Source organism: Balearica regulorum, chromosome 32, assembly GCF_011004875.1.
Source record: "Balearica regulorum gibbericeps isolate bBalReg1 chromosome 32, bBalReg1.pri, whole genome shotgun sequence".
Taxonomy (NCBI): Eukaryota; Metazoa; Chordata; class Aves; order Gruiformes; family Gruidae; genus Balearica; species Balearica regulorum.
In genome coordinates, this window is record NC_046215.1 from 551,401 (window position 1) to 579,344 (window position 27,944).

The 27,944-nt window shown below is 57.1% G+C and overlaps 4 protein-coding genes across 8 annotated transcripts in view; 3 read left to right on the forward strand and 1 right to left on the reverse strand.

The window, feature by feature from the left end:
• The window catches only part of LOC142598919 (butyrophilin subfamily 1 member A1-like), an 83,490-nt gene extending 77,534 nt beyond the window's left edge, over positions 1–5,956 (forward strand). Inside the window, exons 2-9 of the mRNA XM_075738353.1 lie at positions 995–1,079; positions 1,540–1,887; positions 2,584–2,868; positions 3,220–3,324; positions 3,544–3,564; positions 4,620–4,643; positions 4,885–4,917; positions 5,240–5,956. Coding sequence (XP_075594468.1) covers positions 1,007–1,079; positions 1,540–1,887; positions 2,584–2,868; positions 3,220–3,324; positions 3,544–3,564; positions 4,620–4,643; positions 4,885–4,917; positions 5,240–5,778 — 1,428 coding nt within the window. The 5' untranslated portion in view covers positions 995–1,006 and the 3' untranslated portion in view covers positions 5,779–5,956. The remainder of the gene's footprint in view (positions 1–994; positions 1,080–1,539; positions 1,888–2,583; positions 2,869–3,219; positions 3,325–3,543; positions 3,565–4,619; positions 4,644–4,884; positions 4,918–5,239) is intronic.
• LOC142598948 (uncharacterized) overlaps positions 1–27,944 on the reverse strand; it is an 89,286-nt gene that overhangs the window by 11,120 nt on the left and 50,222 nt on the right. The gene's annotated exons all lie outside the window — the stretch shown is intronic.
• LOC142598931 (butyrophilin subfamily 1 member A1-like) lies at positions 464–27,911 on the forward strand. Of its 5 annotated transcripts, XM_075738418.1 has the most exons (7): positions 20,655–20,677; positions 20,910–20,994; positions 25,198–25,545; positions 26,276–26,560; positions 26,911–27,015; positions 27,235–27,255; positions 27,859–27,911. In XM_075738418.1, the coding sequence occupies exons 1-7, from the start codon at positions 20,672–20,674 to the stop codon at positions 27,894–27,896; spliced, it is 888 nt and encodes a 295-aa protein (XP_075594533.1). In that variant the 5' UTR covers positions 20,655–20,671; the 3' UTR covers positions 27,897–27,911. The 5 variants fall into 5 exon arrangements, with proteins under 5 accessions (XP_075594529.1, XP_075594531.1, XP_075594533.1 ...); XM_075738414.1 differs by lacking the exons at positions 20,655–20,677; positions 26,911–27,015; positions 27,235–27,255; positions 27,859–27,911 and adding exons at positions 464–651; positions 20,567–20,596 and having other exon boundaries at positions 26,276–26,790; XM_075738416.1 differs by lacking the exons at positions 20,655–20,677; positions 26,911–27,015; positions 27,235–27,255; positions 27,859–27,911 and adding an exon at positions 814–836 and having other exon boundaries at positions 26,276–26,790.
• LOC142598891 (butyrophilin subfamily 2 member A2-like) lies at positions 15,617–18,546 on the forward strand. Its single transcript, XM_075738290.1, has 5 exons — positions 15,617–15,650; positions 15,696–16,019; positions 16,599–16,619; positions 17,262–17,519; positions 18,008–18,546. The coding sequence occupies exons 1-5, from the start codon at positions 15,617–15,619 to the stop codon at positions 18,544–18,546; spliced, it is 1,176 nt and encodes a 391-aa protein (XP_075594405.1).

The following is a 27,944-nucleotide window of genomic DNA, read 5'->3' on the forward strand; positions in this document are numbered from 1 at the left end:
TGCTACAGTTCTTCACCAACTGCTCCAGCGTGGGTCCCCCACGGGGTCACAAGTCCTGTCAGCAAACCTGCTCTGGCGTGGGCTCCTCTCTCCATGGGACCACAGGTCCTGCCAGGAGCTTGCTCCACTGAGGGTTTCCCAAGAGGTCACAGCCTCCTTCAGGTGCCTCCACCTGCTCCGGCGTGGGGTCCTCCAGGGGCTGCAGGTGGAATCTCTACACCCCCTCATCCTTCCTCCATGGGCTGCAGGGGGACACCCTGCTTCACCATGCTCTTCACCACGGGCTGCAGAGGGATCTCTGCTCCGGCGCCTGCAGCACCTCCTGCCCCTCCTTCTGCACTGACCGGGGTGTCTGCAAAGTGTCTCACATCTTAATCTCGTTGCAAAAGCTGTTGCTCTTTTTTTTTTTTTTTTTCTCTTCTTCTTATCTCTGTTGTCCCAGAGGTGCTACCAGCATCGCTGATGGGCTTGGCCTTGGCCAGCAGTGGGTCTGTCTCGGAGCCGACTGGCATTGGCTCTCTCAGACAACGGGGAAGCTTCTAGGAGCTTCACGCAGAAGCCACCCATGTAGCCCCCTGCTACCAAAACCTTGCCACACAAACTTGGTACATCACCCCACAGGCAGGAATTCGGAAACGGGAACTGAGCAGCCTGGTGCCTTCTCCAGATCGTAACCCCTCGGGTAAGCGACTTTTCTTTCTGCAGGGGATTTAGAATATTTCCTTTCCTTTAGAGTCTTGTCAGGGATTTAGAATAAACGCTGTGAGGAGGAGTGGGGCAGAGCAGGGGGCTGCACTGGGGAGCCGTGTGCGGTCCTGTCCTGCCCTGGAGCAACGGTTTGTTCTGCTGCCATGGGGGTGCTGGTGCAGGTGGTTTGGTGGGATTTCCGGAGCCTCTCTGGGGGCACGTGCAGCCCTTCTTCCCCAGCCCCTCTCCGCCACCTGTAACCCCCCATCACCCTCCCTCTGCCTCCCTTCCCCTCCCTCTTCTCCAGCTCCGGACCCAGATGTGGCTCCCCACGAGCCCCAGGGGCCTCCTGAGTTCTTTGGTGACTCTCCACGTCCTGCGGCTGGGATCAGGTAGGGATCCTGCAGGGCTGGAGGGGGGTTTTGCCCACTCTGGGGGGCAGCTGTGGGGCAGGGGAGCTGCCGTGGGGTGGGGGGAGCCCAGCCCAGAGCTGGGCCCCGCGTGGGTTTGGCTTTGCCTTGGGCTCTTTCTGCAATACGTCCCTTGTCCTGGGGGCACCTTCGGTCCCGTCCTGCAGCGCTCCCCTCAAACGTTTCTGGCTTGCAGCAGGGCTGGCTGGGGTGGAGGTCATTTTCTGGAGCATGTTCCTGCTCCCACAAAACCTTCTTCTCCTTCCGTCTTCCCACTCCCTCTCCACTTTCTCCACTCTCTTTGGACCATGGGGAGGGCACAGCAATGCCCGTGGGATGGAGCGTGCACCAAGGTCACGCCAAGCTCGCCCCTTGCCATGCAACACCCCTAAATTCACGTAGGCACAATCTCTGTGTCTCTGTGTCCTTCTCCATCACCAAGCTGACTTCAGAGTCGTGGGACCAGACCGTCCTCTCCAGGTAACCGTGGGGCAGGACATCGTGCTGCCATGTCACTTGTCCCCCAGCATGGAGGCTCGGAGCTTGGACATCAGGTGGATCCGGCACCAGGTCTCTGAAACGGTGCACCACTACCGAAATGGAGAGGACCTGTATGGGGACCAGATGGAGGAATATGTTGGGAGGACAGAGTTGGTCAGAGATGGTCTCTCCCGTGGACGCCTGGACTTGCGAATCTCTGCGTTGAGACCCTCAGATGATGGTCAGTACGTCTGCACTGTGAGAGATGGAGCCTCTTATGGAGAAGCTACGGTGGATGTGGAGGTGGCAGGTTTGTGGTGGGTGCGGTGTTTGCAGGGGCTGGTGCGGGTGTCCCTGGGTTTGTGTGTCCCTCCCAGAGCTCTGTCCCATCCTCAGGTGTGTGGATGAGGTGCCGCAGGACAGGAGGCGTTGAAAGAGGTGGGGTGCGAGGGGGCTGTTGCCTGCAGTGCCTGCCCAGGAGGGAGCACGCAGGTGGTGCTGGAGGTGGTTTTGGGGCAGAGCCGCAGGGATGCGGTGGCTTTGCTGGGTGTGCGCAGTGTAGTGCGAAGGGTGCTGAGCAGCTCCTTGGGCTGAGAGCCGGGGCTGCCAGCCAAGCCAAGGCTGGGACCTGACGCTGTTAGGTCTGGAGTTGGGAAGAGATCTCTTCCTGGCTCTGAGCAGCTGGATCTTTGCTTTGGCTTTGCCCTTTGTGCCATAGGAGACCTGGCCCGTTGTCTAGAAGCGTTGGGGTTTCTTGAACAAAAACAGGTCCGTGCAGACGCTGCCATGAGGCGCTGAAGCTCGGCAGCTGGGTCTTGCTCTGCTGGGCTGTTGTGTGGGAGATCTGGGGTCGTTTGCCATCAATGCTCTGTGATTCCTGCACAAGTTGGGGTGGTTTTGGTGGCCGGTCGCCCAGCCCTGGTGGGACCTGTGATGTGTCTGTTATCGGATTCATCTTTGAGTTGAGTCCATCCCTGACTGACCCCAACCACGGGCTCTTCCCCAGCCACAGGCTCTGGCCCTCAGCTCTCCCTGGAGGCTTACGAGGATGGAGGCATCCGGGTGGTGTGTCGATCGGCCGGCTGGTACCCACTAGCGGAGGTGCTGTGGAAAGATCCTGGCGGGCAGCATCTCCCCTCAGTCTCCCAGAGACATTCCTCGGATGAGAGGGGCCTGTTTGATGTCGAAGATGTCATCCTTGTGACCAATGGGAACCGACGTGGGAACTGGTCCTGTGTGGTCAGGAACAGCCGCCTCAACCAGCAGCAGGAGACGTCCCTGCACATCGCAGGTGCAACGATGGCAGCCAGAGCCTGCGGCGCCGGCAGCAGGGCTGGGGTTTGCTACGTTGCTTTGAGCAGCTTTGATCTGGGGTTCCCGGGGCAAGGTGTGGGGTGTGGGGGCACGGGAGGGCTGGGCACCTTCACAGCACTTTTAGCACATGAGAGAACCGGAGCGTCGTGCGCTTCAGGTGAGCGTTGGTATGTGCAGGGGAGAGAGAGGACCATGTCCCCTTGAGGCCAGGGCTCCCTAGACAAGCGGCTTGTGAGCTAGAGCTTTGGGGTGTTTGTCTTTTTGTTCTTCTGCTCAAAGACGGGACTGTAAAACCATCCCTTTGCCTGCTGATGTTCTTGTTTCTCAGCTCCCTTTTTCCACAATGCCCGTCCCTGGATGGTTGGTGTGGCTGTGCTCCTCGTGCTTTCCGTTGTGCTCCTTGGCCTCGGTGCTTATCTGTGGAGAAGGAAATGTAAGTGGTGTCAGAAGAATGTTTTGCCTTCACCAAAAAGCTCTTTGGGCAAAGGAAGGAAGGGCACAAGGACACATGGCGGGGTGTGGGCAGGAGGACAGGGAGCACAGCCAGACTGTCTCTGGCTGCTGGGAAGTTCCAAGAGACCCTCTTGAGATGTTCCCAGGGATGCAGCAAGCTGCTGTCCTGACCCCCTCTTCCTCTGCCTTTGCTTTTCAGGGCTGCAGTCCCGAGAGCTGGGTGAGTCCTTCTGGCCCCTTCCCCCAGCAAAGGGGGGACGTCCTGGGAGGGATGTGGGTTTGGATGGCTCCTGAAGTTACAGCTGAACTCCAGAGTGCTGGGTGGGCTGATGGGGGGATAGGCTGGCAGGGAGCCATTCCTCGGAGCAAGGCAGCCTTTTCCTACTCCCTTGAAGTGAGGAGTCTGGGCTTGCTCCGAAGTCTGTCACCTACTGCGGGAGCATCCATGGGATGAGCAGCTGTCCCCTCTGAACACTTATTGCTTTTGATTTTCCTTTCCAGAGAAACGAGATGCTTTACTACGTGAGTTTCCATGAGCTCTTTCAAGGCGTGGGATCCTGTCTTGGGTGTTCTGTGCTTGGCCCTTTCCCTCCTTGCCCGTCCTCTCCATCCCTGCATCCCCTGGCTCTGGGAAAGCCCAAGGCGATGTGCCTGGCAGGGTGGGCAGCTCGGGGACACCAGCCCACGCCTGGACCCTCTCCCCTGCCCAGAGTCCTGGGCACCAGCCATGGGATGTGACCAGGCTGGCAGGGAGCCATTCCCCCAGGTTTGGGGGTTTTTGCGATCCCCAAAGAGGAGTTGGGGGTCTGCTTGAACTCTGTCCGCTCCTGTGGGAGCAGCAATAGATGAGCAGCTGTCCCCTCTGATCACTTACTACTTTTGGTTTTGCTTTCCAGAAGAACGAGATGCATTGCTGGGTGAGTGTCCGTGACCTCCATCACAGCATGGGGTGCTGTCCCAGGCACTCTGTGCGTGCCCCTTTTCCTCCTTGCCCGTCCTCTCCAGCCCTGCATCCCCTGCCTCTGGCAAAGCGCAAAGCGATGTGCCTGGCAGCGTGGGCTGCTCGGGGACACCAGCCATGGGTTTCACCTCTCCCCTGCCATGAGCCCCGGATGCCAGCAATGGCAGGGAGCAATTCCAGGGGTTTAGGGGTTTTTTACGGTCTCCAAAGGGGAGTTGGGGGTCACCTTGAACGCTCTCTGAACCTGCAGGAGCAACCTAGAGTTGAGAATCTGTCTCCTCTGATCACTTAATGCTTTTGGTTTTGGTTTTCAGAGAAAAGAGTTGCAGCACTGAAGGGTGAGTCTCTGTGAAGCTCTGACACTGCGTGGCGTGCTGTCCTGGGTGCTCTGTGCTCGGCCCTTTCCCTCCTTGCCCGTCCTCTCCATCCCTGCATCCCCTGCCTCTGGGAAAGCCCAAGGCGATGTGCCTGGCAGGGTGGGCAGCTCGGGGACACCAGCCCACGCCTGGACCCTCGCCCCTGCCCAGACCTGCTGGCCACCGGCTGGGGGATGTGACCAGCTCTTGTCTCTCTTTGTAGCCTGGAGAAAGTTTCTGCTTCCCCACAATCCAGGTAATCCCGTATTTTAGTGCCCTTCTGGGTGGTTCTGCTCCCTCTCCTTGTGTGCAAGGGGCATCTGGGCTGGGCAGTGCACGGGACTGGCCGTGCCTGGGTGTGTTTGGGGACTCAGACCCCCCAGACCAGGGCACGAGCCTGTTCTCCACCCCCTTTTCTTGCCTTTCCAAGCCATTGTGAGGGCCATCGCTGGGGCCAAGAGGAGCCCTCTCCCACCCCGTGTGGTGCCCCGCGGGGCAGAGCCTGGCCCCAGGGGGCTCAAACCCTGCCCAGGACGCAGCTCTGCCCCTGAGGCTCTGCCTCCTCCTGTCCCCTGCAGACGTGGTGACCCTGGATCCAAACTCGGCTCATTCCCAACTTGTCCTGTCAGCGGATGGGAGAAGTGTGAGAAGGGGAAGAGCACGGCAGGACCTGCCCGACACCCCGGAGAGATTTGACACTCGGTGCTGTGTGCTGGGCCAGGAGGGGTTCAGGGAGGGGAGGCACTGCTGGGGGGTGGAGGTGAAGGGGGAGCTGGGAGGTGATTCCTGGTGGGCTGTGGGGGTGGCCAGGGACTCTGTGAAGAGAAAGGGGTCGTTCTGCCTGAGCCCTGAAGGGGGGATCTGGGGGATTTGGCAATGCGAAGTGCACTTTGTATCTCTCACATCTCCTCGCACCTTCCTGTCCCCGATCCCCATCCCCAGGAGACTCTGGGTCTGTCTGGACTGCACGCAGGGGCTGGTGACTTTCATCGATGCTGAGAGTGGGGTCGAGATCTTCACTTTCCCACCAGCCTCCTTCAAGGGAGAGATCATCCGACCCTGGTTTTGGGTGGAGACAGAGGAAACCCAGCTGTGCCTGAGGGACAGCATCTCCTAGACCCTCTGCCCCCCTTCCATCCCCACCACAGCCCCGCACAGCCCCTGCCCTGCTGCAGACACTGCCCGCTCTCCTCTCCTCCATCCCGCAGCAGCACATGTCCCTCTCGGCCCTGCCCAAGCCCACCCTGCCCAGGCACAGCACCGTGGCCTTCAATAAAGCTTTGGGGGTGACCATGGAGTCTGGCCGTGCTGGTTCCTGGGGGCTTTTTGTCCTGATTCCTGCCTGCCCGGGAAGGCCATTTGCAGCCAGCGCAGTTGGAGCAGTGCTTGGAGCAGGAGCCTGGGGGCAGCTCCCTGCAGGATGAGCACGGGCAGTGGGGTCGGAGGCGGGGGGCACTCACAACTCAGGCACCCCCTTCTCTTCCTTCTGGGCACCCCCAAACTTTGCCAGCACCCCCTGTCCCTTGGATGCCCCTGCTCTCTCAGCATCCTTCTATACCACTGATGTGATTTAGCCCCAGCCGGTAGCTAAGTGCCACGCGCCGCTCGCTTACCCCTTCCTCGGTGGATGGGGAGGAGAAGGGAAAAAACAACGGCAAAGCCTCGAGGGTTGGGATAAGGGCAGTTTACTGGGACAGCAAGGGAGCGGGAAAACAATCAACAACAGTGCTGATAACAGATAGTAACAATGGGTGATGACAGAGAACGATTTATGGATTGGAGACCGACCCACCGGACGCTCGACCTGTCCCGGAGCCACGCCGATCCGCCCCTGCCCGACTGGCCCCCTTTTATGGTGAGCATGACGTCAAATGGTATGGAATAGCCCCCGCCCCCCGCCAGCTTGGGTCACCTGTCCTGGCTCCTTGGGAAATTAACTCTATCCTTGCCAGAACCAGGACATTATCCACCCCTTATTCCATACCATCTACGTCATACCCAGATTATTTTACAGATCTCATTGCCTTACTCTATGGGCTATCGCTCTAAAATGTCTGTCGAGTTCATTTAGGCCACTTTGTTCAGTTTCAAAGTCCATCCTTCATTAGTTTTGGGTGATTCTTATGGTCATACCATTGATACAGTATATCGCTATTAATATCACGCAATTTAATTTATTGGCTCTTTTCACCCAAAATCAAATCCCCTTGGGGTACACACCGGACTTCCCCATCCTTTCTCATCACCCACCAAGTGCACCCTGGTCCCTGAGCAAAAGCAATCCCACAGATGGGCTTGCCTTTGCCTGAAGCAGGGATAACCCAACCTGGTTTACCCAACATATTTTTCATGCGCACTACAGGAACTTTATCCCCTTCTGCTGGGCGAGGGAATTTTGATTGGGCAGGGCCGGCTCGATTGGCAGATCCCCGAGTGTTAACTAACCAGGTGGCCTTTGCTAAATGGGTGTCCCAGTGTTTGAGGGTCCCACCACCCATTGCCCTCAGGGTGGTTTTTAGCAGCCCATTGCACCTTTCAACTTTCCCAGAGGCTGGTGCATGATAGGGGATGTGATACACCCACTCAATGCCATGCTCTTTGGCCCAGGTGTCTATGAGGTTGTTCCGAAAATGAGTCCCGTTGTCTGATTCGATTCTCTCTGGGGTGCCATGTCCCCACAGAACTTGCTTTTCAAGACCCAGAATAGTGTTCCGGGCAGGGCACTGGGCACAGGATATGTTTCCAGCCACCCAGTGGTTGCTTCCACCATTGTAAGAACATAACGCTTGCCTTGGCGGGTTTGGGGGAGCGTGATGTAGTCGATTTGCCATGCTTCCCCATATTTATATTTCAACCACCATCCTCCATACCACAGAGGCTTTACCCACTTGGCTTGCTTGATTATGGCGCACGTTTCACATTGATGGATGACCTGTGAGATGGCGTCCATGCTCATGTCCACCCCTCGATCACGGGCCCATCTATACGTCGCATCTCTTCCTTGATGGCCTGAGGTGTCCTGGGCCCACCGAGCTAGAAATAATTCACCCTTACGCTGCCAATCCAAATCCACCTGAGCCACTTCAATCTTGGCAGCCTGATCTACCTGCTGGTTGTTCTGATGTTCCTCAGTGGCCCGACTCTTGGGTACGTGGGCATCTACATGACATACCTTTACAACCAGCTTCTCTAGCCGGGCAGCAATATCTTGCCACAGTGGGGCAGCCCAGATGGGTTTGCCTCTACGCTGCCAGTTGCTCCGCTTCCACTGCTGTAACCACCCCCACAGGGCATTGGCCACCATCCATGAGTCAGTGTAGAGGTACAGCGTTGGCCACTTTTCTCTTTCAGCAATATCTAAGGCCAGCTGGATGGCTTTCACCTCTGCAAACTGGCTTGATTCACCTTCTCCTTCAGCAGCTTCCGCAACTCACCGTGTAGGACTCCATACAGCGGCCTTCCACCTTCGAAGCTTTCCCACGATGCGACAGGACCCATCAGCGCAGAGGGCATATGGTTTCTCTTCTTCTGTTAGTTTATTATACGGTGGGGCTTCTTCAGCACGTGTCACCTCCTCCTCTGGCGACATTCCGAAATCTTTCCCTTCTGGCCAGTCTGTGATCACTTCCAGAATTCCTGGACAATTGGGGCTTTCTATTCGAGCCCGTTGTGTGATCAGTGCAACCCACTTACTCCATGTAGCATCAGTTGTGTGATGTGTAGGAGCCCTCTCTTTGAACATCCAACACAGCACTGGCAGTCGGGGTGCCAAGAGGAGCTGTGCTTCAGTGCCAATCACCTCTAAAGCAGCTCGAACCCCTTCGTAGGCTGCCAATAGCTCCTTTTCCGTCGGAGTGTAGCGGGCCTCGGATCCTCTGTATCCCCGACTCCAAAACCCCAGGGGTCGACCTCGAGTCTCCCCTGGTGCTTTCTGCCAGAGACTCCAGGTAGGGCCGTTCTCCCCGGCTGCGGTGTACAGCACATTTTTTTACATCTGGTCCTGCCCGGACTGGCCCAAGAGCTACGGCATGAACTATTTCTTGTTTAATTTGTTCAAAAGCTTGTCGTTGGTCAGGGCCCCATTTGAAATCATTCTTCTTCCGGGTTACATGGTAGAGAGGGCTTACTATCAAACTGTAATTCGGAATGTGCATTCCCCAGAAACCCACAACGCCTAAGAAGGCCTGTGTCTCCTTTTTGTTGGTTGGTGGGGACACGGCTGCTATTTTGTTGATAATATCCATAGGGATCTGATGCCGCCCATCATGCCACCTTATGCCTAAAAATTGGATTTCCTGCGCAGGCCCCTTCACCTTACTGCGTTTTATGGCAAAGCCAGCCTGCAGCAGGATTTGGATTATTTTCTTCCCTTTCTCAGAAACTTCCTCTGCTGAGTTGCCCCATACAATGATGTCATCAATGTAGTGCAGGTGCTCTGGGGCTTCACCCTTTTCCAGTGCAGTCTGGATCAGGCCATGGCAGATGGTGGGGCTGTGTTTCCACCCCTGGGGCAGTTGATTCCAGGTGTCCTGGATGCCCCTCCAAGTGAAGGCAAACTGTGGCCTGCACTCTGCTGCCAAAGGGATGGAGAAAAATGCATTAGCGATATCAATTGTGGCATACCATTTGGCTGCCTTTGACTCCAGTTCATATTGAAGTTCCAGCGTATCCGGCACGGCAGCACTCATGGGCGGTGTGACTTCATTCAGGCCACGATAGTCTACCGTCAGCCTCCACTCTCCATTGGACTTCCGCACTGGCCATATGGGACTGTTAAAGGGTGAGCGGGTTCTGCTGATCACTCCCTCATCCTCCAGTTGACGAATTAGCTTGTGGATGGGAACCAGGGAGTCTCGGTTGGTGCGGTATTGCCGCCGGTGCACAGTTGTAGTAGCAATTGGCACCTGTTGCTCTTCAACCCTCAGCAACCCTACAACAGAAGGGTCCTCCGAGAGACCAGGCAAACTAGACAATGGTTCAATTTCCTCTGCTTCCAAGGCAGCTATGCCAAAAGCCCACCGGTAACCTTTTGGGTCTTTGAAATACCCTTTCCGGAGGTAGTCTATGCCCAGGATGCACGGAGCCTCCGGCCCAGTCACAATGGGGTGCTTTTGCCACTCATTCCCAGTTAGACTCACTTCAGTCTCCAGCAGAGTCAACTGTTGGGATCCCCCCGTCACACCAGAAATAGAGATCGGTTCCACCCCTTCATAGTTCGACAGCATTAGGGTACACTGTGCACCCGTGTCCACTAGGGCCTTGTACTCTTGTGGGTCTGATGTGCCAGGCCATCGGATCCACACAGTCCAATAAACCCTATTGTCCCTTTCCTCCACCTGGCTGGAGGCAGGGCCCCTCTAATCCTGCTCATCATATTCGCTGCTCATCTCTTGCAGAAAGGACTGAGAAGTCCCTTCAAGAGGGTCATAAGTGCGAGCTGGCCTTTCACTTGGTCTGGGGGGCTGCCCGGTGGAAACTGGAGCAGCATCCTTTCTGGAAGAGTCCCTTTGTACAGCTGTCTTGCCTTGTAGCTCATGTACGCGTGCCTGCAGGGTTGAGGTGGGCTTCCCATCCCATTTCCTCATGTCTTCTCCGTGGACATGCAGGTAAAACCACAGGATACTTCGTGGTGTATATGCTCTATATCCCCTCTCTGGAGCAGAAAAACGCTTACTCCTAACAGCTGAAATACGGGTCTGTGCAGGTGGGGAGTACAATATATCCTCTTGGAGTTGCCGGACGTCCCAGGACAGTTTCTCCACAGCCAAGACGAGGGAGGAAGAAAGGCTCTCTTCATACTGCCGGAGTCGGCCAGCCACTTCATCCACTGTGGGTGCCTCTTCACTCTTCCAGTCAATTACTGCCAGTGAGTTGGCGTACGATGATGGTGCACTTTGCACAAATTTTCGCCACATGGGTCGGGGACACTGGACTTCATTGGGGTCTGTGGGCAACTGTGCGTTGTCCGGATCATAATAAACCATTTCCCGCACAGCTAATTCCCTCAGATATTGGATACCTCTCTCCATAGTGGTCCAGTTGCCTGGCCGACATACGACATCTTCGCTGAAAGGATACCTTTCCCTCACACTTGACAGGAGGCGCCTCCAGAGGCTGAGGGCCTGTGCCTTCTTCCCAATTGCTTTGTCAATGCCCCCTTCCCTAGACAAGGATCCCAGCTGCTTGGCCTCCCTGCCCTCCAGTTCCAGGCTACTGGCCCCGTTATCCCAGCAGCGGAGCAGCCAGGTAATAACGTGCTCCCCTGGAAGGCGGCTGAAGTCTTTCCACATATCTCACAGCTCACTCAGGGACAGAGATCGGGTGATCACTTCTGGTTCTGGCTCTTCTTCTTCTCGTGATGGCCCCGGTTCATCATCATCTCTCGCTAAGCAAACCGATTTCTTTGTGGTTTTGTGTATAGGGGCGACTGATACTGGTGTGGGTTGATCTTTTGGCTCGGCTACAGTGCCTGTTGCAGGGGTTTGGGTAGCTGCAGTGCCTGTGGGTCCGCTCTCTCCCTCTGGATGGTGCTGTCTACTATCAAGCAGTGTTTGATAGATTGTGGCCAGAGCCCAGCACAGCGCAGTAAGTTGTGTCTCCTTAGAATCCCCACAGCATTTTCCTTTCCAATATTCTACCATCTTATCAGGGTCTTGCAATTGTTCAGGAGTGAAGCTCCAAACCATTGGGGGTGAAAAGGTCTCTAGATACCCGCCCATCCTCTCCCACACGCCATGCCAGCCCTGACCATTCAGCCTTGGGGAAGATCCCTGGGTAATATTCTTGAAACAATTTTTGCTAACCCTGAACAGGAGTTGGAAAACATTCAGGAGACCTAGCAATAGAACTATACGGGCCTGAACATTCCAAGGGTATTCAAAATTCTCAAAAATTGTCGTGACCAACCAAAAAGGAAAAGGGGAGGTGAAAGAGTGGGAGAAGGTACCCCCCCTCCCGTCTTCCCCATAGATCGGGCGCAATTATTAATCAATTCTGAAAGATATTGACTGAGGTACGGGCCTGACCGAAATGCTACGTACAAGTACCAGCTCAGACTCATGACTGTCGATGATATCTTATCATAAGTCATTACCACACAATACAACAACATGAGAACAGGAACCCCTCTCCCAGAGGTGATAAACAGCGCCGCAGGGATTGCATAGAGTAAACACGGGTTTACAAACCAGAGCCATGTGACCAAACAGAACATCATTATGACCAGTGACTGTTTCAATAACATCATAAATTCTTATGACAATTTTTCTTTAACACACTTGGGTCAGACTTGTCGTTATCACAACCCCTCGGGCCCCACGTTGGGCACCAAAAAGGACTGACGTGGTTTAGGCCCAGCCGGTAGCTGAGCGCCACGCGGCCGCTCACTCACTCCTTCCCCAGCGGGATGGGGAGGAGAACGAAAAACAATGGTAAAACCTCAAGGGTTGGGATAAGGGCAGTTTACTGGGACAGCAAGGGAGGGGGGAAAACAATCAAGGACAGTGCTGATAACAGATAGTAACAATGGGTGATAACAGAGAACAATTTACCGAACCAATGACCGACCCACCAGACACTCAGCCCGACCAGCCCTACCCGACTAGCCCCCTTTGATGGTGAGCATGACGTCACACGGCATGGAATAGCCCCCTTTTATGGTGAGCATGATGTCACATGGCATAGAATAGCCCCCGGCCAGCTTGGGTCACCTGTCCTGGCTCCTTGTAAAATTAACGCTGTCCTTGCCAGAACCAGGACACCTGCCCAAGCCCACCCTGCCCAGGCACAGCACCGTGGCCTTCAATAAAGCTTTGCGGGTGACCATGGAGTCTGGCCGTGCTGGTTCCTGGGGGCTTTTTGTCCTGATTCCTGCCTGCCCGGGAAGGCCATTTGCAGCCAGCGCAGTCGGAGCAGTGCTTGGAGCAGGAGCCTGGGGGCAGCTCCCTGCAGGATGAGCACGGGCAGTGGGGGTCGGAGGCGGGGGGCACTCACAACTCAGGCACCCCCTTCTCTTCCTTCTGGGCACCCCCAAACTTTGCCAGCACCCCGTGTCCCCAGGATGCCCCTGCTCTCTCAGCATCCTTCTCCACCACACAATCCTGTTGGGACCAAGACCGAGTTGTCTTTCCCTAATCCCCTTCCTCGCTGGGCACTCGGGACAGGCGGCTGTGGCTCGTTGCTGCTTTTGGGGATGGGGCTGAGTGTGTGAAAGCACCTTGGTAACCGAGTGGCTTTAGGTGCAGCAGCAGAGGAACCTTCTGAGTGGAGAAAGACTTTCCCCAGCTGGGGCTCTTTTAGGGGGATATTTAGCAATATTGATGGCTGTGGCTGCTGCTGCTCTGGGGTTTGGTGCTGCAGTGGGGACTGTGGGATGGGATGGATGGGATGGGATGGGATGGGATGGGATGGGATGGGATGGGATGGGATGGGATGGGATGGGATGGGATGGGATGGGATGGGAGGGTGTTGGAAGCAGGGGCTGGGGGTGGCCAATCCCAGCAGGACACAGGAAGGGGCGGGGGACGCACAAGAAGGGGCTGGGTTGGGAACCAAGAACAAAGCAGAGCCCGGGCAGCTCTGTTCCTCACCGTCACTCCTGCTGATGCTGCCGATGCTGCCACTGCCGCCTGGCAACGGGCGCAGGATGCCCTGGGACAGGGACGGGCCTCCTGCGCTGCACCATCCCTGGGAGGTTTGTGGGCTCTCCTTCTGCACCCCCAATCCCCTTCTGCCCCTCTCAGACCCCCCCCCCCCCCAGCTCTGGGCTCTCTGACAGCCCTGGGGTAGATGGGGCTCACCCTGGTCCCCCTCCCCAGCTCTCAGTATGGCCCCTGGGCCCCCCCGTACCCACACCCTGCTCTGGGTCCAGCCCCTCGCACCCCCCTGCACCCCTGCTCTTGGGGATGGGCTGCCCCTGCATGGGGATGGGAGGGTGGGGACAGCGGGGGACACGTCCTCCCCTGCGATCTGAGGTCCCCGAGGGGACAGGGCAAAGGCACAGGGCACAGCTGGCATGTCCCAACACTTCAAGACCCCCCACACCCCATCTTGTCCCCTTCTCCCCCACTCCCCACGAGCCCTCGGCTCTTGTCGGGCTGCAGGGACACTGCTGGGCTTCTGTTGCCTTTCTTTTTCTCCTTCGTTCTCGCCGAGGACTGAGGGGCTCCTGCCTTTTCCTCCAGAACAGACCAATGTCCTGAAACACCAAAGATCCCCAAGAGATGGACCCAGTGCAACTGGCTCAGGTGGACAATTCACCAGGGTCTGGTTGGGGTTTCCTCGTTGCTTCAGCGACAGTGGTCGTGCACAAGACAATCAGCCCTTTTTGGGAAAGGAAAGACGTATTTCTGGGTGCCAAACCTGTCCTAGTGCTGTTCCCCCAGCACAGGCTGCCGGGAGAGGTGCAGCTCTGGGAAAAGCCACCTTGAGCAGCTCCCATCCAGGTGAGAATGGGGAGGCTGTTGGTTTCACTTTCTGTTTTCGCCTTGGTTCCTCCTTGGAAGTCTACTTTTTTGACTCCAGACTTAGTGTCATAGATCCGGAAGCTGAGCTGCTCGTGTGTAGAGATGGAGCCTGAACTCACGCCACAGGCAGCAATTCTGAACTGGAAACGGAGCAGCCTGGTGCCTTCTCCAGATCGTAACCCCTCGGGTAAGCGATTTTACTTTCTGCAAGGGATTTAGAATATTTCCTTTCCTTTAGAGTCTTGTCAGGGATTTGGAAGAAATGCTGGTGAGGGGGAGTGGGGCAGAGCAGGGGGCTGCACCGGGGAGCCGTGTGCGGTCCTGTCCTGCCCTAGAGCAACGGTTTGTTCTGCTGCCATGGGGGTGCTGGTGCAGGTGGTTTGGTGGGATTTCCGGCGCCTCTTTGGGGGCAGGTGCAGCCCTTCTTTCCCAGCCCCTCTCTGCTGACTGTAACCCCCCATCGCCCTCCCTCTGCCTCCCTTCCCCTCCCTCTTCTCCAGCTCCGGACCCAGATGTGGCTCCCCACGAGCCCCAGGGGCCTCCTGAGTTCTTTGGTGACTCTCCACGTCCTGCGGCTGGGATCAGGTAGGGATCCTGCAGGGCTGGAGGGGGGTTTTGCCCACTCTGGGGTGGCAGCTGTGGGGCAGGGGAGCTGCCGTGGGGTGGGGGGAGCCCAGCCCAGAGCTGGGCCCCGCATGGGTTTGGCTTTGCCTTGGGCTCTTTCTGCAATACGTCCCTTGCCCTGGGGGCACCTTCGGTCCCGTCCTGCAGCGCTCCCCTCAAATGTTTCTGACTTGCAGCAGGGCTGGCTGGGGTGGAGGTCGTTTTCTGGAGCACGTTCCCGCTCCCACGAAACCTCCTTCTCCTTCCAGTCCTCCCACTCCCTCTCCACTTTCTCCACTCTCTTTGGACCATGGGGAGGGCACAGCAACGCCCGTGGGATGGAGCATGCACCAAGGTCACACCAAGCTCGCCCCTTGCCATGCAACGCCCCTAAATTAACGTAGGTGCACAATCTCTGTGTCTCTGTGTCCTTCTCCATCACTAAGCTGACTTCAGAGTCATGGGACCAGGCCACCCTCTCCATGTCACCGTGGGGCAGGACATCGTGCTGCCATGTCACTTGTCCCCCAGCATGGAGGCTCGGAGCTTGGACATCAGGTGGATCCGGCATTCACTCTCTGAAATGGTGCACCACTACCGAAACGGAGAGGACCTGTACAGTGAGCAGATGGAGGAATATGTTGGGAGGACAGAGCTGGTCAGAGATCGTCTCTCCCGTGGACGCCTGGACTTGCGAATCTCTAGGTTGAGACCCTCTGACGATGGTCAGTACGTCTGCACTGTGACAGATGGTGCCTCTTATGGAGAAGCTACGGTGGACGTGGAGGTGGCAGGTTTGTGTCCGGTGCGGTGTTTGCAGGGGCTGGTGCAGGTGTCCCTGGGTTTGTGTGTCCCTCCCAGAGCTCTGTCCCATCCTCAGGTGTGTGGATGAGGTGCCGCAGGACAGGAGGCGTTGAAAGAGGTGGGGTTCATCCCTGACTGACCCCAACCACGGGCTCTTCCTCAGCCACAGGCTCGGTCCCTCAGCTCTCCCTGGAGGCTTACGAGGACGGAGGCATCCGGGTGGTGTGTCGATCGGCCGGCTGGTACCCACAACCGGAGGTGCTGTGGAAAGATCCCGATGGGCAGCATCTCCCCTCGGTCTCCCAGAGACATTCCTCAGATGAGAGGGGCCTCTTTGACATCGAAGGTGTCATCGTTGTGACCAGTGGGAACCAACGTGGGAACTGGTCCTGCGTGGTCAGGAACAGCCGCCTCAACCAGGAGCAGGAGATGTCCCTGCACATCTCAGGTGCTTTGAGCAGCTTTGATCTGGGGTTCCCGGGGCAAGGTGTGGGGTGTGGGGGCACGGGAGGGCTGGGCACCTTCACAGCACTTTTAGCACATGAGAGAACCGGAGCCTCGTGCGCTTCAGGTGAGCATTGGTATGTGCAGGGCAGAGAGAGGACTATGTCCCCTTGAGGCCAGGGCTCCCAGGACAAGGGGCTTGTGAGCTAGAGCTTTGGGGCGTTTGTCTTTTTGTTCTTCTGCTCAAAGACGGGACTGTAAAACCATCCCTTTGTCTGCTGATGTTCTTGTTTCTCAGCTCCCTTTTTCCACAATGCCCGTCCCTGGATGGTTGGTGTGGCTGTGCTCCTCGTGCTTTCCGTTGTGCTCCTTGGCCTCGGTGCTTATCTGTGGAGAAGGAAAGGTAAGTGGTGTCAGAAGAATGTTTTGCCTTCACCAAAAAGCTCTTTGGGCAAAGGAAGGAAGGGGACAAGGACACATGGCGGGGTGTGGGCAGGAGGACAGGGAGCACGGCCAGAGTGTCTCTGCCTGGTGGGAAGGTGCAAGAGACCCTCTTGAGATGTTGCCAGGGATGCAGCAAGCTGCTGTCCTGACCCCCTCTTCCTCTGCCTTTGCTTTTCAGTGCTGCAGTCCCGAGAGCTGGGTGAGTCCTTCTGGCCCCTTCCCCCACCAATATTCTCCTGGCAAAGGAGCCCCCCTGGGAGGGACTTGGGTTTCGATGGCTCTTCGCCATTCTCCGGCCATTCATCTGGGCTGACGGAGTCCAACCTGGGGCAGGAGAGCTCTGGGGTCGGGGGCTGCACTGGGCACGCAACAAGTCCTGCCCCATGGAAAGAAACAGGGATCAATGTGGGGAGCAGAGACCGAGCTGCAGGTCTGCCCTCTCCCACGCTGGTGCTGATGGAAAGGGATGTCCTCCACTCTTCGACCTTCACGTCCCTTGGCTCTTTGGTGGTGTGGTGCAGAGAGCTGCGTCAGTCTCCTGACTCTGCCCACTTGTGAAAACCTTTCTCAAAGCTGTGCCTTGCTGACCCTTAGTCTGGAGCAGCAATTTCCTGATGTTTTCCCAGCATTCAGTTGGGGGGGGTGATGGGCTGGCAGGGAGTCACTCCCAAGAGCACTGTGGTCTTTTCCCAGTCCCCGAAAGAAGGAGCTGGGGGTCTGCCCGAGCTCTTTCTGCTCCAGTGGGAGCAGCCATGGGATGAGCAGCTGTCCCCTCTGATCAGTTAATGCTTTTGCTTTCCAGAGAAGAGAGTTGCAGGACTGATGGGTGAGTGTCTGTGAGCTCCGTCACGGTGTGGGGTGCTGTCCCGGGCGCTGTATGCTTGGCCCTTTCTGTCCTTGCCCGTCCTCTCCAGCCCTGCATCCCCTGCCTCTGGGAAAGCCCAAGGCGATGTGCCTGGCAGGGTGGGCAGCTCGGGGACACCAGCCCACGCCTGGACCCTCACCCCTGCCCAGACTTCCTGGGGACCAGCTGTGGGATTTGACCAGCTCTTGTCTCTCCTTGTAGCCTGGAGAAAGTTTCTGCTTCCTCATCATACAGGTAATCCCGTATTTTAGTGCCCTTCTGGGTGGTTCTCCTCCCTCTCCTTGTGTGCAAGGGGCATCTGGGCTGGGCAGTGCACGGGACTGGCCGTGCCTGGGTGTGTTTGGGGACTCAGATCCCCCAGACCAGGGCACTAGCCTGTTCTCCACCCCCTTTTCTTGCCTTTCCAAGGCATTGTGAGGGCCATCGCTGGGGCCAAGAGGAGCCCTCTCCCACCCCCCTGACAGCCCGTGCACTGCCCAGACCCAGCCACTGCCTCCCCACCCTGCTCCTCCCTGCTGGGGCTGCAGCCCCACCGGTGCCTGTTCCCAGGGGACCCAGCTGGGCCGTGGCCGTGCTGGGGCCGGCCCCGTGATGGGCATCTCTCGGAGGAAGGAGATGCCCCATGTGCTGCCCCGCGGGGCAGAGCCTGGCCCCAGGGGGCTCAAACCCTGCCCAGGACGCAGCTCTGCCCCTGAGGCTCTGCCTCCTCCTGTCCCCTGCAGACGTGGTGACCCTGGATCCAAACTCGGCTCATTCCCAACTTCTCCTGTCAGCGGATGGGAGAAGTGTGAGAAGGGGAAGAGCACGGCAGGACCTGCCCGACACCCCGGAGAGATTTGACACTCGGTGCTGTGTGCTGGGCCAGGAGGGGTTCAGGGAGGGGAGGCACTGCTGGGGGGTGGAGGTGAAGGGGGAGGTGGGAGGTGATTCCTGGTGGGCTGTGGGGGTGGCCAGGGACTCTGTGGACAGGAAGGGGGATCCGGCCCTGAGCCCTGAAGGGGGGATATGGGCGATGAGGCACAAATTAGGGCACTTTGTGTCTCTCACCTCTCCTCGCACCTCCCTGGGTTGGATCCCCATCCCCAGGAGACTCTGGGTCTGTCTGGACTGCACGCAGGGGCTGGTGACTTTCATCGATGCCGACAGTGGGGTTGAGATCTTCACTTTCCCACCAGCCTCCTTCAAGGGAGAGATCATCCGACCCTGGTTTTGCTTACAGACAGAGGAAACCCAGCTGTGCCTCAGCAACTGTATCTCCTAGACGTTCTGCCACCCTTCCATCCCCACCACAGCCCCGCACAGCCCCTGCCCTGCTGCAGACACTCCCCGCTCTCCTCTCCTCCATCCCGCAGCAGCACATGTCCCTCTCGGCCCTGCCCAAGCCCACCCTGCCCAGGCACAGCACCGTGGCCTTCAATAAAGCTTTGGGGGTGACCATGGAGTCTGGCCGTGCTGGTTCCTGGGGGCTTTTTGTCCTGATTCCTGCCTGCCCGGGAAGGCCATTTGCAGCCAGCGCAGTTGGAGCAGTGCTTGGAGCAGGAGCCTGGGGGCAGCTCCCTGCAGGATGAGCACGGGCAGTGGGGGGCGGACGCGGGGGGCACTCACAACTCAGGCACCCCCTTCTCTTCCTTCTGGGCACCCCCAAACTTTGCCAGCACCCCATGTCCCCAGGGTGCCCCTGCTCTCTCACCATCCTTCTCCACCACACAGTCCTGCTGGGACCAAGACTGAGTTGTCTTTCCCTAATCCCCTTCCTCACTGGGCACTCGGGACAGGCGGCTGCGGCTCGTTGCTGCTTTTGGGGATGGGGCTGAGTGTGGGAAAGCACCTTGGTAACCGAGTGGCTTTAGGTGCAGCAGCAGAGGAACCTTCTGAGTGGAGAAAGACTTTCCCCAGCTGGGGCTCTTTTAGGGGGATATTTAGCAAGATTGATGGCTGTGGCTGCTGCTGCTCTGGGGTTTGGTGCTGCAGAGGAGCCTGGGACTGTGGGATGGGATGGGATGGGATGGGATGGGATGGAGTGAGATGTAGTGGGATCGATGGGATGGTGTATTGGCTTTGCATGGCAAGGTTTTAGTAGTGGGAGTGGGGGGCTACAGAGGTTCCTTATGCAAGAAGCTACTAGAAGCTCCCCCTGTGTCTGAGAGAGCCAAGGCCAGTCGGCTCCAAGACGGATCCGCCACTGGCCAAGTCTGAGCCAATCAGCACCTCTGTGATGACATATTTAAGAAGGTAAACAACAAGTTAGAGAGAGCTATTGCAGCCAGAGAGAGGAGTGAGAAGGTGTAAGAAACGCTGCAGACACCAAGGTCAGTGCAGAAGGAGGGGCAGGAGGTGCTGCAGGCATCCAGAGATCCCCCTGCAGCCCGTGGTGAAGAGCATGGTGAAGCAGGCTGTCCCCCTGCAGCCCATGGAGGGAGGATGAGGGGGTGTAGAGATTCCACCTGCAGCCCGTGGAGGACCCCACACTGGAGCAGGTGGAGGCACCTGCGCTGAAGCAAGCTCCTGGCAGGACCTGTGGCCCCATGCAGAGAGGAGCCCATGCTGGAGCAGGTTTGCTGGCAGGACTTGTGACCCCATGGGGGACCCACGCTGCAGTCTGCTCCTGAAGGTCTGCACCCCATGGAAGAGACCCACGCTGGAGCAGTTCGTGAAGGACTGTAGCCCATGGGAGAGACCCACGTTGGAGAAGTTGGTGAAGGACTGTCTCCCGTGAGAGGGACTCCATGCTGGAGCAGGGGAACGATGAGAGGAGTCCTCCCCCTGAGGATGAAGAAGCGGCACAAACAACATGTGATGAACTGACCGTAACCCCCATTCCCCGTCCCCCTGTGCCGCTGGAGCAGACATAGGTTGAAGCCAGGAGTGAAGTTGAGCCCGGGAAGATGAGAGGAGGTGTTTTAAGATTTGAGTTTATTTTTCATTCCTCTACGCTGTTTTGCTTAGTAATAAATTATATTAATTCCCTCTCTAAGTGCAGTCTGGTTTGCCCATGACGATAATTAGTGAGTGATCTCTCCCTGTCCTTATCTCGACCCACAGGCTTTTCGTTATACTTTTCTCCCCTGTCCAGTGAACGAGGGGAGTGATGGTGCGGCTCTGGTGGGCACCTGGCCCCCAGGCAGGGTCAGCCTACCACAGACTGGGGAGGCTGTTGGTTTCCCTTTGCTGTTTTGGGCTTGGTTCCTCTTTCAAGGTTTATTTTTTGACTGAAATGTGGAACCTCAGCACATGGTGTGGGGGATGGGGCTTGAAATCACCCCACAGGCAGTAATTCTGAACTGGTGACTCCTGTAACTCATGACCATCTGGTGAACGACTTTTCTTTCCACAAAGGATTTAGAATATTTCCTTTCCTTTAGAGTCTTGTCAGGGATTTGGAAGAAATGCTGGTGAGGGGGAGTGGGGCAGAGCAGGGGGCTGCACTGGGGAGGAGCCATGTGCAGCCCTGTCCTGCCCTGGAGCAACGGTTTGTTCTGCCGTTGGGATGCTGTTGCAAGTGGTTTGGTGTAATTTCCGGAACCTCTCTGGGGGCAGGTGCAGCCCTTCTTCCCCAGCCCCTCTCTGCCAGCTCTAACCCCCCATCGCCCTCCCTCTGCCTCCCTTCCCCTCCCTCTTCTCCAGCTCCGGACCCAGATGTGGCTCCCCGCGAGCCCCGGGGGCCTCCTGAGTTCTTTGGTGACTCTCCACGTCCTGCGGCTGGGATCAGGTAGGGATTCTGCAGGGCTGGAGGGGGGTTTTGCCCTCTCCGGGGGGCAGCTGTGGGGCAGGGGAGCTGCCGTGGGGTGGGGGGAGCCCAGCCCAGAGCTGGGCCCCGCATGGGTTTGCCTTTGCCTTGGGCTCTTTCTGCAATACGTCCCTTGCCCTGGGGGCACCTTCGGTCCCGTCCTGCAGCGCTCCCCTCAAACGTTTCTGGCTTGCAGCAGGGCTGGCTGGGGTGGAGGTCATTTTATAGAATCATAGAATGGTTAGTGTTGGAAGGGACCTCAAAGATCATCTAGTTCCAACCCCCCTGCTGCGGGCAGGGACACCCTCCGCTAGACCACATTACCCAAAGCCTAATCCGACCTGGTCTTAAACAGTTCCAAGGATGTGGCCTCCACAACCTCTCTGGGTAACCTGTGCCAGTGCCTCACCACTCTAACAGTAAAGAATTTCTTTCTAACATCTAATCTAAATCGACCCTTCTTCAGCTTAAACCCATTACCCCTTGTCCTGTCACTACACTCCCTGATAAACAGTCCCTCACCATCTTTCCTGTAGGCCCCTTCAGGTACTGGTAAGCCGCAATTAGATCTCCCCAGAGCCACCTTTCCTCCAGGCTGAACAACCCCAACTCTCTCAGCCTGTCTCCATAGGAGAGGTGCTCCAGCCCTCCAATCAGCTTCGTGGCCCTCCTCTGGACTGTCTCCAACAGCTCCATGTCTCTCCTGTACTGGGGCCCCCAGAGCTGGACGCAGTACTCCAGGTGGGGTCTCACAAGAGTGGAGTAGAGGGGCAGGATCACCTCCCTCAACCTGCTACTCACGCCTCTTTTGATGCAGCCCAGGACACGGTTGGCTTTCTGGGCTGCAAGCGCACACTGCTGGCTCATGTTGAGCTTCTCATCAATCAATACCCCCAAGTCCTTCTCCTCGGGGCTGCTTTCAATCCATTCCTCACCCAGCCTATAGTCATGCTTGGGATTGCGCCGACCCATGTGCAGGACCTTGCACTTGGCCTTGTTGAACTTCATGCGGTTCGCACAGGCCCACCTCTCCAGCCTGTCCAGGTCCCTCTGGATGGCATCCCTTCCCTCCAGCGTGTCGACCACACCACGCAGCTTGGTGTCATCGGCAAACTTGCTGAGGGTGCACTCGATCCCACTGTCCATGTCGCCGACAAAGATGTTGAACAGTGCCGGTCCCAGTACTGACCCCTGAGGAACACCACTTGTCACCATTCTCCACTTGGACATTGAGCCATTGGTCACAACTCTTTGAGTGCGACCATCCAGCCAATTCCTCATCCACCACGTGGTCCATCCATCGAATCCATGTCTCTCCAATTTAGAGACAAGGATGTCATGCAGGGCAGTGTCAAATGCCTTGCACAAGCCCAGGTAGATGATGTCAGTTTCTCTTCCCTTATCCACCAATGCTGTAACCCCATCATAGAAGGCCACCAAGTTTGTCAGGCACAATTTGCCCCTAGTAAAGCTGTGTTGGCTGTCACCAATCACCTCCTTGTTTTCCATGTGCCTGAGCATAGTCTCCAAGAGGGTCTGCTCCATAATCTTGCCAGGCACGGAGATGAGACTGACCAGCCTGTAGTTCCTCTGAAAAATGGGGGTTATGTTCCCCCTTTTCCAGTTGGCGGGAACTTCGCCAGACTGCCAGGACTTTTCAAACAGGATGGTGAGTGGCCTGGCCACTTCATCTGCCAGTTCCCTCAAGACCCGTGGATGCAACTCATCAGGTCCCATGGACTTGTGCACCTTCAGGTTCCTTAGATATTCTCGAACCTGATCTTCTCCTATAGTGGGCGGTTCTGCATTCTCCCAGTCCCTGCCTTTGCCTTCTGTGACCTGGGCAGTGTGGCTCAAGGATTTGCCAGTGAAGACTGAGGCAAAGAAGTCGTTGAGTACCTCAGCCTTCTCCATATCCTGGGTAACCAAGTCACCCATTTCATTCTGGAGGGGACCCACATTTTTCCTCGTCCTCCTCTTATCACTGACATACCTATAGAAGCTTTTCTTGTTGCCCTTGACATCCCTGGCCAGACTAATTTCTATCAGGGCTTTGGCTTTCCTAACCTGCTCCCTGGCTGCTCAGATAGTTTCTCTGTATTCTTCCCAGGTTACCTGCCCTTGCTTCCACCCTCTCTAGGCTTCATTTTTTTGTTTGACTTTGCCCAGGAGCTCCTTGTTCATCCACAGAGGCCTCTTGGTGGATTTGCTTGACTTCCTCTTTGTTGGGATGCATTGCTCCTGAACTTGGAGGAGGTGATGCTTGAATACTAGCCAGCTGTCTTGGGCCCCTCTTCCTTCCAGGGCTTTGTCCCATGGTATTCTACCAAGCAGATCCCTGAAGAGGCCAAAATCTGCTCTGCTGAAGTCCAGGGTAGTGAGCTTGCTGCGCGCCCTCCTCGCTGCCTTGAGGATCCTGAATTCCACCATTTCGTGGTCACTGCAGCCAAGGCTACCCTTGAGCTTCACATCCCCTACCAGGCCCTCCTTATTGGTGAGAATAAGGTCCAGCATGGCACCTCTCCTCGTGGGCTCCTCTATCACTTGGAGGAGAAAGTTATCATCGACACATTCCAGGAACTTCCTGGATTGCTTACGCTCAGCTGTGTTGTCCCTCCAGCAGATGTCAGGGTGGTTGAAGTCCCCCACAAGGACCAGGGCTTGTGAGCACGAGGCTGCTCCTATCTGCCTATAGAGGGCTTCATCTGCTCGGTCTCCCTGGTCAGGTGGCCTGTAGCAGACCCCCACTATGATGTCCCCTGCCCCAGCCCTCCCTGTAATCCTGACCCATAGGCTCTCCGTCAGCTCCTCATCCATCCCCAGGTGGAGCTCCATGCACTCCAGCTGGTCATTGACATAGAGGGCGATGCCCCCTCCTCATCTGCCCTGCCTGTCCTTCCTAAAGAGCCTGTACCCTTCCATCCCAACACTCCAGTCATAGGAGCTGTCCCACCACGTCTCTGTAATGCCAATAAGGTCATAGCCTTGCAGGCACACACGCGTCTCCAACTCCTCTTGTTTGTTCCCCATGCTCCGTGCGTTCGTGTAGAGGCATTTCAGTTGTGCCTCCGATGAGGCTGACTTACTGGCTGGGGTGGCTGGAATTCTTTTGATGTATCTTCCCAGTGTTACCCCGTTGGCTCCTGTTGAATCCGGGGCCCCTGGCTCATCTCCTCTAGGCTTCGAGCGTGCTGTAGTGCATCCAGCATGTCTCTGAGCAGTAGGCCGAGGGCCCTCACCAGCACCCCATCCCTCCAACCTGGGCACATCATCCCACAACATGTCGCTGGCAAGCCCGATGTTATCCCCTTTCCCCTTCGAGCCTAGTTTAAAGCTCTGTCGATGAGCCCCGCTAGTTCCTGGGCAAAGATCCTTATCCCCCTTTGAGAGAGATGAATGCCATCAGGGTTCATCAGGCCCGGTGCCGTGTAGGCCGCCCCATTGTCAAAGAACCCAAAGTTGTGGCGTTGACACCAGCCACGGAGCCATGCATTTATGGACTGTGTCCACCTGTTCCACCCAAGATTGCTGCCCTCAACTGGAAGGAGGGAGGAGAATATTACCTGCCCTCCCGAATCCTTCAGCGACTGCCCTAAGAGCCTGAAGTCCCTTTTGATCGCTTCTGTGGTGCGTGTCTCTGCTTCATCCCCACCCACATGGAGGAGCAGCAGTGGGTAATAGTCAGAGGGCTGTACCAGGCTGGGGAGTTTCCTAGCGATGTCCTTGACACAGGCCCCGGGGAAGCAGCAGACTTCTCTGAAAGGAGGGTCTGCCCTGCATATCGGGCCCTCTGTACCTTTCAGGTGGGAGTCCCCTATGACTATAACTCTCCTTTTCTTCTTTGTTGGGGTGGTCACGACCCGAGGCATGGGCCTATTGGGCCTGGGTGCTACCTCTGGAGTAGCTTGACTGTCATCCATATCCTCGCTTGAATAGCCTGCCAGAGCCAGAGCCTCGTACCTACTTCTGCAGCTTGTTCCCGCTCCCACGAAACCTCCTTCTCCTTCCAGTCCTCCCACTCCCTCTCCACTTTCTCCACTCTCTTTGGACCATGGTAGGGGCACAGCAACGCCCATGGGATGGAGCGTTCACCAAGGTCACGCCAAGCTCGTCCCTTGCCATGCAACGCCCCTAAATTAACGTAGGTGCAATCTCTGTGTCTCTGTGTCCTTCTCCATCACCAAGCTGACTTCAGTGTGGTAGGACCAGACCGCCCTCTCCAGGTGACCGTGGGGCAGGACGTTGTGCTGCCATGTCACTTGTCCCCCAGCGTGGAGGCTCGGAGCTTGGACATCAGGTGGATCCGGCCCCGGTTCTCCAAAACGGTGCACCACTACCGAAACGGAGAGGACCTGTCTGGGGAGCAGATGGTGGAATATGTTGGGAGGACAGAGTTGGTCAGAGATGGTCTCTCCCGTGGACACCTGGACTTGCGAATCTCTGCATTGAGACCCTCTGATGATGGTCAGTACGTCTGCACTGTGAGAAATGGTGCCTCTTACGGAGAAGCTACGGTGGATGTGGAGGTGGCAGGTTTGTGTCTGGTGCGGTGTTTGCAGGGGCTGGTGCGGGTGTCCCTGGGTTTGTGTGTCCCTCCCAGAGCTCTGTCCCATCCTCAGGTGTGTGGATGAGGTGCCGCAGGACAGGAGCCATTGAAAGAGGTGGGGTGCGAGGGGGCTGTTGCCTGCAGTGCCTGCCCAGGAGGGAGCACGCAGGTGGTGCTGGAGGTGGTTTTGGGGCAGAGCCGCAGGGATGCGGTGGCTTTGCTGGATGTACGCAGTGTGTGTGAAGGGTGTGCTGGTGATGTTGTGAAGGCCCTGGGGACGAGGTGCTGAGCAGCTCCTTGGGCTGAGAGCCGGGGCTGCCAGCCAAGCCAAGGCTGGGACCTGACGCTGTTAGGTCTGGAGTTGGGAAGAGATCTCTTCCTGGCTCTGAGCAGCTGGATCTTTGCTTTGGCTTTGCCCTTTGTGCCCTAGGAGACCTGGCACATTGTCTGGAAGCGTTGGGGCTTCTTCAACAAAAACAGGTCCGTGCAGATGCTGCCTTGAGGCGCTGAAGCTCAGCAGCTGGGTCTTGCTCTGCTGGGCTGTTGTGTGGGAGATCTGGGGTCGTTTGCCATCAATGCTCTGCAGTTCCTGCACAAGTTGGGGTGGTTTTGGTGGCTGGCCCTGTAGCCCTGGTGGGACCTGTGATGTGTCTGTTATCGGATTCATCTTTGAGTTGAGTCCATCCCACACTGACCCAACCACGGGCTCTTCCTCAGCCACAGGCTCTGGCCCTCAGCTCTCCCTGGAGGTTTACGAGGACGGAGGCATCCGGGTGGTGTGTCGATCGGCCGGCTGGTACCCACTACCAGAGGTGCTGTGGAAAGATCCCGACGGGCAGCATCTCCCATCGGTCTCCCAGAAACATTCCTCAGATGAGAGCGGCCTCTTTGACGTCAAACATGCCATCGTTGTGACCAGTGGGAACCGACGTGGGAACTGGTCCTGCGTGGTCAGGAACAGCCGCCTCAACCAGGAGCAGGAGACGTCCCTGCACATCGCAGGTGCAACGATGGCAGCCAGAGCCTGCGGCGCCGGCAGCAGGGCTGGGGTTTGCTGCGTTGCTTTGAGCAGCTTTGATCTGGGGTTCCCGGGGCAAGGTGTGGGGTGTGGGGGCACGGGAGGGCTGGGCACCTTCACAGCACTTTTAGCGCACCAGAGAACCGGAGCCTCGTGCGCTTCAGGTGAGCATTGGTATGTGCAGAGGAGAGAGAGGACTATGTCCCCTTGAGGCCAGGGCTCCCAGGACAAGGGGCTGTGAGCTAGAGCTTTGGGGCGTTTGTCTTTTTGTTCTTCTGCTCAAAGATGGGACTGTAAAACCATCCCTTTGCCTGCTGATGTTCTTGTTTCTCAGCTCCCTTTTTCCACAATGCCCGTCCCTGGATGGTTGGTGTGGCTGTGCTCCTCGTGCTTTCCGTTGTGTTCCTTGGCCTCGGTGCTTATCTGTGGAGAAGGAAATGTAAGTGGTGTCAGAAGAATGTTTTGCCTTCACCAAAAAGCTCTTTGGGCAAAGGAAGGAAGGGGACAAGGACACATGGCAGGGTGTGGGCAGGAGGACAGGGAGCACGGCCAGAGTGTCTCTGCCTGGTGGGAAGGTGCAAGAGACCCTCTTGAGATGTTGCCAGGGATGCAGCAAGCTGCTGTCCTGACCCCCTCTTCCTCTGCCTTTGCTTTTCAGTGCTGCAGTCCCGAGAGCTGGGTGAGTCCTTCTGGCCCCTTCCCCCACCAATATTCTCCTGGCAAAGGAGCCCCCCTGGGAGGGACTTGGGTTTTGATGGCTCTTCGCCATTCTCCGGCCATTCATCTGGGCTGACGGAGTCCAACCTGGGGCAGGAGAGCTCTGGGGTCGGGGGCTGCACTGGGCACGCAACAAGTCCTGCCCCATGGAAAGAAACAGGGATCAATGTGGGGAGCAGAGACCGAGCTGCAGGTCTGCCCTCTCCCACGCTGGTGCTGATGGAAAGGGATGTCCTCCACTCTTCGACCTTCACGTCCCTTGGCTCTTTGGTGGTGTGGTGCAGAGAGCTGCGTCAGTCTCCTGACTCTGCCCACTTGTGAAAACCTTTCTCAAAGCTGTGCCTTGCTGACCCTTAGTCTGGAGCAGCAATTTCCTGATGTTTTCCCAGCATTCAGTTGGGGGGGGTGATGGGCTGGCAGGGAGTCACTCCCAAGAGCACTGTGGTCTTTTCCCAGTCCCCGAAAGAAGGAGCTGGGGGTCTGCCCGAGCTCTTTCTGCTCCAGTGGGAGCAGCCATGGGATGAGCAGCTGTCCCCTCTGATCAGTTAATGCTTTTGCTTTCCAGAGAAGAGAGTTGCAGGACTGATGGGTGAGTGTCTGTGAGCTCCGTCACGGTGTGGGGTGCTGTCCCGGGCGCTGTATGCTTGGCCC